The sequence below is a fragment of the Anguilla anguilla genome, chromosome 17, assembly GCF_013347855.1.
Source record: "Anguilla anguilla isolate fAngAng1 chromosome 17, fAngAng1.pri, whole genome shotgun sequence".
Lineage (NCBI taxonomy): Eukaryota > Metazoa > Chordata > Actinopteri > Anguilliformes > Anguillidae > Anguilla > Anguilla anguilla.
Window position 1 is genome coordinate 7,849,060 of NC_049217.1, and position 9,667 is coordinate 7,858,726.

Sequence of the window (9,667 nt, forward strand, 5' to 3'; positions counted from 1 at the left end):
AAAGTTACCCTGGATACAAAACCCCCGTTAAGCAAATAATGCAATGACGAGACAGCTTGCATGTCAAGTGACCTCTGTCTCAGCTGGTGTTAACATTCAGTCTGTCAGCATGCGCTATGTTAACCTCCCGTCCACACATTTTTCCAGTGACTCCGCCCCCGCTTTCGGGCTTGTCCTCCGATTGGCCTGGGCTGCACTGAATCGCCGCTTCAGCGGGACCAGCTCAGATCCTCGACGACCCTCTCAGAAATGCTCACCGTTTCTCACATCTCAGCAGTTGCAGGGGTCCTCCGTTGGAAGAATATATCAGCATCACACTAATTACTGAAAACAGTGGTGTTACTAATTGCTATAATCACAAAGATTTCAGGGTTATGCATTGTAATTTTACTTTTAATCAGAATCGATTACTATTATTGCCAAGTATGAATTTATTTTACAAGCTCATTACAGGCATTGTTTTGGTATGTGTAATGGCGGCTAATTTAAGGAACAGTTCACTTGCTGCAGTTTCTGAAAAAATGTCATTTCAGTTTTAGTGTATGTCTTCGATTGGCCCAGACAGTTTTTGTGTGCGATGAAGGACATTTTCGATACACACGCTTCTGATGATGTGTGGGCTTTACAATGGCTGGAACTGAGGCATTTGGGGATTTGAGGACCAAAGTAAATACACTTCAGGTGCCTCCAATGCCGCTTGCACAGCGTTGTTTTGCCTCCAGAGGCTGCATGTGCGTATTTCACCTGATTGTTTTAAGCACTTTCAGAGGCGCATGCAACCTGCGACTCGCATGCAACTGATGCACTCAAGGAAACAGGTGCTGGCACGATACAAAAACCGATGTTTACGTTTATAATTGTGAACAAATGCTATAAAATGGATGTGTCCGTAAGTACAGAACTCTGGAAACAAAATGTTTCTCTACAAGCTTTGCCTGAAGTGCGTTTTCTTGCTTTAAACCACAAACTTGCGAATGCCCATACATGCTCTGCCCCAGCCATTATAAAGCCAGCAGTTTGTTGGAAACTTCTGGAAGCATCCAAGATATCCTTCACCACAGGCAGAAACTGTCTGGGCCAATCTGAAACACACACTACACTGAATACACTCAAACTGAAGCAGTATCAAAAGAATGTGAAATAACACTCGGAAAGTGAACTATTCCTTTAACTTGACAAACTGTTTACTTGCTGGTGTTCTGTGGGAGACAATGGAGTTGGGGAAAATCAAAGAAATGAATTACTCAAGGGTAGTAAAAAACAAAAAAAACAAGGGAAATTTATTTTTAAAATGTTGAAATGTTGACAGAAGAATGCACAATTTTATGGCACTTGGTGCTGTAGCACAAAACAGCATTGCCCAGTCCACTGGGAGGCAGTCACGCACCAGTAGTGGTTTAAAGTTGTTAATGTGGCAGACAAATTCACACAAGTATATATCAATGTGCACAGATCCACATATTGTACATAAAATAAAATAAAAATCACTAGAGTGAATAGGTTATCCTTCATTTCATTGTTGATAAATTCACAGCTGACATGACAAAGTTGAACTAAATTGTAGTTCCAGGTCAGCACTTAGGTCAGAAAAGTAGTTAAAAAGCAAGTTTCTTGCGAATCTCATACCTAAAAGAGTCCCTTGGTAAGAAACATAAGTACCGGCAAACAGCTACCTGAGGAGTCATGGTTTTTCACGACCTGCTGAACTATCATGAAGAAGAAAGTTATGAAAAAGCACTCTAACTGCCATTACTGTTCTTCGTGTCTAACATGTTGATCTGGGATGGCAAGTACTGACAGGCACAAAATGCAGGAAGCGTGAATCACAGTTTGTTATGGTTAGGCAGGGAAGCTATGTGAGGTCAAACAACAGATCTTATCTTTTTTATAAATTCAATTTTGTGAATTAACACACAAATACGTATGTGCAACAAAGTAGAGAGTTCTGCTATTTGCAATGTACCAGCAAGCACCTTCGTCTCATAAACAACTGAACTGCAATGTCATTTATGGTTGCACATGTGCACGTTACCTGATTATTCTTAGAAACATTCTGTATGATCTTTTTTTCATTAGGAACTATTTCTTTTGCCATATGCAGCCTGAGACCACTGCGCTCAAAGAAAGAAGTACTGGCAGGATATAAAAACTGATGCATGTGTTTATAACCGAATAAAAATAATAAAAATAATTATTCAAATAAAAAGTCTGTGCTTTCGAGTTCCCTGAAGTGTATTTGGGCCAATCAAAAACATAAAATTTTTTTTTTTTTTTTTTTTTTTTAAACAAAAACATATTAACAAATCCCAGGAAGTCAACTATCCCTTTAAAGCAGTAAATGCTCTCGGCTCGTTTTGGTTGGTTCTACTCCACTAAAAAGCCAAACATCTGCATGCTGTTCTGAATATAATTCCCTTGAAAGAGCATTGCCACCGGTATTACGGTACTACAACTGAAGTTGTAAATTCAGTAAAAATAAAATTCATCTTCAACAAGGTGTTTTACAGAGCAAACACAAAGGAGTTTCAAAGACATTTAAATTTAAAGTAAATCTTTGCATATTGCACAATTTTTTCATATTAAAAAATGGCATGTTTGATGCCTTTTTACAATGGTATTTTTGTAGCAATATCGATTCAATGTGTTTGCCTTCTGTAATTTCTCCTCTATATGCTATTTTCCACTGGTGGTGTCTGGTTCAATACCATTTGCAATCCTGCCATTTGGTTCAATATTATTTGCAATCCTACCAAGTATTGAAACGTGATGATGCACGCACAGGAACTTGCATGCCGACTGTTAGAGAGAAAGTGTCTAAAATCCGAAAGGAGTCTTACATGTTGCTCAATAGTACCATCTCAGAGGACATTGTTAGTGGTCTCTAGGCAGTTTTCTCCAAAATACACATCCGTTGGATTATACTCTAAGAAAAATAAGCACTCGATGTGCCCCAATATAGCTTTGTTTCGAATGGAACTCAGGTATTTGGAGTGTGAAAATGAACTTTTGTGACCACCAGTCACCACAGATGTTGCCACGTCCACCAAAACTGAAAAATTATGGACAAACACTTCAGGTTTTGTAAAACCAATAGGCAGATGAACAGGTTTTAACACGTTATAGCCCAGCTGTGGGCACCAAGAATGAAAATCTACAGACAATTGTGTCTGGGGCACCGCTGCAACACACAGCCAAGAGATGGGAGACCCTGGGCAGCGCCAAGCATCAGAGTAAGCATGATCTACTGAAGCGTCAATCAAACAAAACCAAGAAAAACCGGAGAAATAACCTCTTTACACACGACACGCAAGGTGCCACTTAGGCCATTAATAAAAAATAATCTTTTTTTTGTTCTGATGATATTATACAAATAGAATAGCAACCAGCAGCAACATATTTATAATTGCTGCTTCGGGCCCTCGGCGAATGGTTGGCACGGACTGCGCAGCGCGGGGCAGCAGACGAAACGGCGGACGAAGCGGCGCTCAGCGAGCCAGCGGGAGCAGGGCCAGGGAGACGAGCGTGGCGAGCAGCGCCTTCCTGGCGGCGCCGGGCCCGCTGGGGGCGCCGCGGCTGAACAGCTGGATGTCGGGCACGGTGCGCTGGACGAAGCTGGAGAAGGCCGTCGCCCTGGCGTAGACGCCCGGCTGGTTGGGCTTGGCGCAGCCCAGGCCGAAACTCACCACCCCGGCCTGCACCCACGTCCGGTTCTTGGGACACATGAGAGGTCCCCCAGAATCCCCCTGGAAGGAGGGGGGGGGGGGGGGGGGGGGGAGGTTAACCGGCTGTGAGCAGTGACGCGTGGGTGTGTATCAATGTTACAGGATGTACAGAGGACAGGGAGTGTACGTGTGTGTACGTGCGTGTGTGTGCGTGTGTGTGTATGTCAATATCACAACTTTGTACATTGACAAGGAAGTACAATGAAATCGCAATTAAATCAGAAAGTAGAAATACCAGCTCTATCAAAAAAAACGACCTATAAAATTCCAAACGATTATCACCACAGCCAAAGCTAGTTTGAGCTGGTTCTTTCAGAAAACTCTGGAAAAAAATGAAAGAAAAACTCCATTGTCTGGAGTGCGTGTGTGGTCTCGTTTCCCAAAATTGCACCAAAAGTAGCACCTGACAACTTCTATCTTTGTGTGACCCTTTTCTATACCTGTAAACATTAACGCCACTCCTTTGTGTGGAGTGCTATTTAATTTAACTGTAACTTGTACTTGGATGATGAAGAGTATGTGCGTGCAGAACGTTTATTAATGTAATACAGAGCCCGGCCAACCGAACCCTCCCTAACCCTTAGTTGACGGCAATCGGCAATTATGTCTCGCTTTGCAGGAACACCCGTCACAGCCACCGTGGACGCAGTCAGAATTTCACCGAAATTTAATGCTTTTCAGTTACAGCCACTCTCGATCAATCACCATTGTGCTACATTAACATTAGCAGGCATTTGGTTCACTACCATTTTCTCTGTCTTTGAGCTCTTAATTGCTTCAGTGACCAAGCATCCCACACCGTCAGCAAATAGGACCCATGTGATTTCACCTGCCAGTCCATAAATTAGTCGATTCAGAAACGTAACCTCCTTTTAAATTAGGGCATATTACAAAAAAGTGTTCATCAATCAAACAGATGAAATGCCTTGGGAGGTGAATATCGCACAAAACGAAATAAAAAGCGTACAACGTACAACATACCCTTAAGAGGCTAAACTTTCCCTCAACAAGGAAAGTTTATCTTTAATTAAGAAAGCCTAATAACAAATCAATGGTTGCGACAGTATAGTATAATGGGTACTGGTCTTGTAACCTAAAGGTCATAATGACCAAACATTTATATGATGTAGCAGTACCTCCAGAGGTACTCTGACATCATTGGGGCAGGGCCAGGGTGGAAAGCATTTTTGAAACGTTAGAGAGCCGCACCAAGACATTTTCTACCATTTTTTTCTGGCAAATGACGCAGGGAACTAGTCTTGTAACCCAAAGGTCACAGGTTCGATTCTCGGGTAGGGTATGCCGTTGTACGCTTGAGAAAGGTGCTTAACCTGCGTTGCTTCAGTGTATATCCAGCTGTATAAACGGATACAATGTAAAATGCCATGTAAAACTTGTGTAAGTCGCTCTGGATAGGAGCGTCTGCTAAATGCCTGTAATGTAATGTAATGAAATGGTTGCGACTGTGATTAGAAGACAAAGCAGCACCGAGTGTGGGCCCACCGATGCAGGGTCATGAGTGAGGAATGTAGCGTTTCTCTCAGGTGTGTGCCCTTACCTGGCAGGAGTCTTTGCCCCCTTCCTGGAAGCCCGCGCAGATCATGTCGGACAGGATGTCCACGCGGTCGGCCGGCGGCTGGAGCTGGTACATCGACTGACAGGAAGACTGCGCGATGATCGGCACCTCCACTTCCTGTAGTGGCCCGGTGCCCGCCAGAGGCACTGGGAAGGAAGGAGGAAGAAGAAGGTAGGGGGAAAATTTTCCGTAGTGACTGATCAGGTCGTCGGGGCAACAGGTGTGCCGGGGGCAGGGCGAAAGGTGAGATAAGCGGTTACGCCATCCGACACGACGGCAGAAACGACGGGGCGCCATTTGATCTTTGCTCAGAGAAGGGTCGAACAAAGAACAGTAAATATTTATGAGCGGAGGTGTCTATACACAACTGAATCCCATTCTGTGGGAGGGGCAAGCGCACAGAAAACAGAGCCGAGTCCCCGAGTGAACAGCGCAGGAGCGAGGGAACCCAAAACCGTGAGAACGCAGAGGACGGCATGGAATTTCAGTTGGGAAGAAAGTTTTTTTTTTATTTTGCCCGCGCTTGAAAAGAACGGCGATGCTTTAAGCGGTTAAGTAAGGGGTCTGTTCACACACCCTTCGCCCAGACCGGACATAAAATGTTAATCTGTCACCTGTTAAAAATAATAATAAGAACTGAGCTAAGCTTCCAAGCAGTTCGTTATCTCTTCTACCAGCCACTAAAAGTGTAGTATGAACCCATTTTTCTTCGGGCTGTAGCCCTTTGTATAAAAATCTATGATATAAATAAGCATTATGAGTATTACTGGAATTATTGATAATGTAAAGCGTCTTTGAGTTCATGAAAAGCGCTATATAAAATAAATTTATTATCACTATTATTATTAATAATAATAATAATAATAATAATAATAATAATAATAATAATAATAATAATAACAACAGAAGAGGCCACTTTTGACTAATGCCTCGCTCAGAGGTTGCTCTCTCCTTCTCCCTCTCTCCACCCTTTCTTTGCTCAAATGACACCCCCCCAGCCCCCCCCCTCCCCCCTCCTGGACGTGCCCCCAGCCCCCCCTCCTCTTACCCCCCTCCTGGATGTACCCCCAGCCGCTGACGTAGCAGAGGGTGCCGCTGGGGAACAGAACGTCGGCGTCCGGCAGGCAGATGGGCTGGATGCGGTCTGTCCAATCGACGGGCGAGGCCAGCTGCACCAGCGCAAAGTCCCGCCCCTCCTCTGGGCTGCTGTACCCCGGCGCCACCACCACCCGCAGCACCAGCCGGCTCACTTCGTGCGTGTTGAAGCCGTTGAGCGTCTGCCTGCCCAGGTAAAGCACATACGACGACACCTTGGACGGCCTGGAGAGAGAGACAGGCATGAGGGAGGGGTCAGATTATACGGACAGCAGGAATGGGGGCGGGGTCAGATTATACGGACAGCAGGAATGGGGCAGGGTGCAGTAAATAGAGGCTACAGCAGTGAGTAGGTGTTGTAAGTGCAGTGTAGTGTATAAGTATAGAGACACGTACTCCGGGAAGCAGTGAGCTGCAGACAGCACCCAGTCTTTAGTTATGATGGTTCCTCCACAAACGTGGTTTCCGTCCATCTGGATGTCCACCTGCCAAGGCCACGCCCCTTCTGGTGCCGCCGTCCCTCCCACAATCCTGTTACCCAGGGGGGCGTAGCCGCACACTGTGAACGACAGACAGACAAGCGCTAACAACACGCACTCGGTCCACACAGTTTTAACCATCCATCCATCCATCCATCCATCCATCCCCTTTCTGGAAGATTCCGGCACATTAGAGCTCACAAATGCCCGAGGAGAGAAACAAGTCCACAACCCCCATTAAAGTGGGCACGTTTTACGGAGTGCTGTTAGCGTCCATGTTAGCATGAACGAGCGGTGCACACCGCCACACAAACAGACCGCTGCTCACCTTAGCTCAGTCACACAGCTCACGATTTGAATTAGGCAATATTTATCGAGGCTTAATGCAAATGCAACTTTGGCATCAAGGTTCTGGTTGTTATCACTCCCTGTTTGCATGAGCCGGCCAAAATGATAACTGCGAGTGACCACTTCAACCCCCCCCCCCCAATCCCCCCACCCCACCCCACCCTAGCAGCATGGCAGAATGAGTAATGACATGAACAGGTAAGGTGATTTAAACAGCTCTCCCATTCAGGCGTAAGCAATCATGTGAGCTCACAGTGATTTCCTGCTTCTGAAGTTGTCTGCCTGAACTAGTTTCACAATTACCTTGTGCGTCACATGTCCGAAAGCCTATGTGAAACAATAGAAGAAAACAGGGATTATTGATCAGGTGATTTCATTTTCATTTTCATTTCAACTACAGCATAACCAACTATAACTGGCACATATTGACCGTGACATTTTGCATGCAAGTTATTTCTGAGACAGCAATGTACAACAATGTGTATGACTATACCACATGAAAATCTATTTGGGTTTAACCTTTTTCTGAAGCTAGTTATCGTGCCATAATTTAGCCATGTATGCTCTAAAAATAAATAAATAAATGTCCCATATTCACATTCCAGGAATTTCAATCAGTCAGACTAACTTAGGTTCAGTTAGTGTGCTGTATGTTCTATATGCCAAATAATTCCAAAAGGAAGAGGTTCCATTTTTAATTGATTCAATTGCAAACTGACAAGCGAAATCAGTTGGGCCTCATTTGCTCAGAAAACCCGCAAACCAGAACCCAGCGATGTAATGAATGGTGTTTACTGACAGCAAATGGCAACAAGGCAAACCTACATTGTGTTAAAATAGGTTTAACCACACAACTGAGCTAGAACACATTTTCAACAACCTAGACTGACCTAGGGATTGGCTTTGATAAAAACTAGCATACGCAGTGGGTCCCCGGGACCAGGGTTCAGAAACGCTAGCCTATTACGTCATCCACTGTAAGGCAGTAGAAAAAAAACAAAGTTTACTCACCCAAATGAGTCAAAACAGCGATGACCAATATGTTCGATTTAAAAAACATCCTGTTTTCAAATCACCTAGGCGAACGCACAAAATGTTTTTTTACGCGTATTGTCCTCTTGTCCTAGCCAGAAAAGTTCAACATTTTTAAAATTATTTGTCACCACACCGCTTCAAAGGTAATATATGGTAATACACGATTTCGAAACAATTTAAAGAAACGAACACGATAATCGATGCACTGCAGTGACATTTTATGAAGTGTGCTCAACAACATCCCATTGTGACCTTACCTGTATTATAGAGGTCCGTTTAAGAAAACAAGAGCACAAAAGCTTTCTGTAGCTGCATATAGCCTAGCTTGTCGGGGGGGGGGGGGGGTACCGAAACCAAACACCTGGATCCTGGATAACAAAAAGTACTGAATCACTAATCGACTAATAACCTCGCATCTCTGTATGCGGTTTACAGGGTCTTGGTAGCATTTGCGACTGAAATAGCCTACAATAAAACGCGGATAAAATGAAAACGAAAAGAAAATGGACAGACTATAGCCTACTGGAAGAACACCGGCGGGATTACATTCTTGCGTGTATCTTACCTGAGCAGCACGCACCCAATCAGATCGCACACCTCCTCTTTGCTCCGTATCAATGGCCACTCCCAAGCGGACCGTTGCCCTCGCTTATCGATACAAAGCGATTCAACCGAAACCAGGTCGCCGGACACAATTACTAACAAAGTTATTACTTTATTCAATTGAAGATATTAGTTTTGTATTATTGTGGTTACATTTTACTGAGGTAAACATAATCAGTGAACAATTTCCTGGAACTGGTATATGAACGTAAACTGATTTCGTTAAAAAATCTTTATTATTAAAAAGCAACAGTAGGCCTAAATGTGCTGTTTGAACAAATTCATTTGAAATGTTATTGCCATTCCATATTTTTGGGAATTTACTGTAGCCTAGCCTATATCTGAAGCCTTCCTTCATAGGTGAGTCAGAGGGGAGTTATAAAGACCAGGAAAATACCTGACACTTTTTCTTTTCAATACCCTAAAATCTACGGAGACAATAGTACGCGAGCGGTGCTTTGTGACGGTGAGTTTGTCGTGTGGTGTCGTTTTCCAGTTCTCCTCACCTGGTGCCACGCGATTGTTATCTGTTCACAATTCTGTGACAATCACGCGCTCATTAGAGAACTCGGGAGTTTTGTTATTTGGCAGCTCGGTCATTTTCAAAGTTTCGTACCTATTCTTCAATAGCTTTTTTTTTCTTTAAAAAACACCCATGGACCTTACTTTAAATAAACGTTAAAAAACCGAACAAGTTAACATTTATGTTACTGGAAAAGGAAATCCGTCATCGTCGTTTTTCATGGGATTTGGGGGCTCTGGAAAACAGTGCTTGTCGCTAAATTAAAAAAATTATCTTGATGGATGAC

At 43.8% G+C, this 9,667-nt stretch overlaps 1 protein-coding gene across 1 annotated transcript; it reads right to left on the bottom strand.

Annotated features, from left to right (window-relative positions):
• Window positions 1-3,410: 3,410 nt before the first annotated feature.
• si:dkey-16l2.17 (serine protease 33) lies at window positions 3,411-8,771 on the bottom strand. The gene is made up of 7 exons (XM_035398203.1): window positions 8,513-8,771; window positions 8,232-8,343; window positions 7,524-7,547; window positions 6,790-6,952; window positions 6,347-6,618; window positions 5,281-5,444; window positions 3,411-3,743 (listed from the first exon to the last, which is right to left on the bottom strand). Exons 2-7 carry the CDS (start codon window positions 8,278-8,280, stop codon window positions 3,486-3,488), a joined length of 930 nt encoding a protein of 309 aa, XP_035254094.1. The 5' UTR covers window positions 8,281-8,343; window positions 8,513-8,771; the 3' UTR covers window positions 3,411-3,485.
• Window positions 8,772-9,667: the final 896 nt, after the last annotated feature.

Coding starts and splice junctions, on each gene's coding strand:
- si:dkey-16l2.17 (XM_035398203.1), bottom strand. CDS start 8,280: ATGTTTTTTAAATCGAACATATTGGTCATCGCTGTTTTGACTCATTTG. Junction 6,953..7,523: donor TCGGACATGTGACGCACAAG/GTAATTGTGAAA, acceptor TGTCGTTCACAG/TGTGCGGCTACGCCCCCCTG. Junction 3,744..5,280: donor GGGGCAAAGACTCCTGCCAG/GTAAGGGCACAC, acceptor CCCTCCTTCCAG/GGGGATTCTGGGGGACCTCT.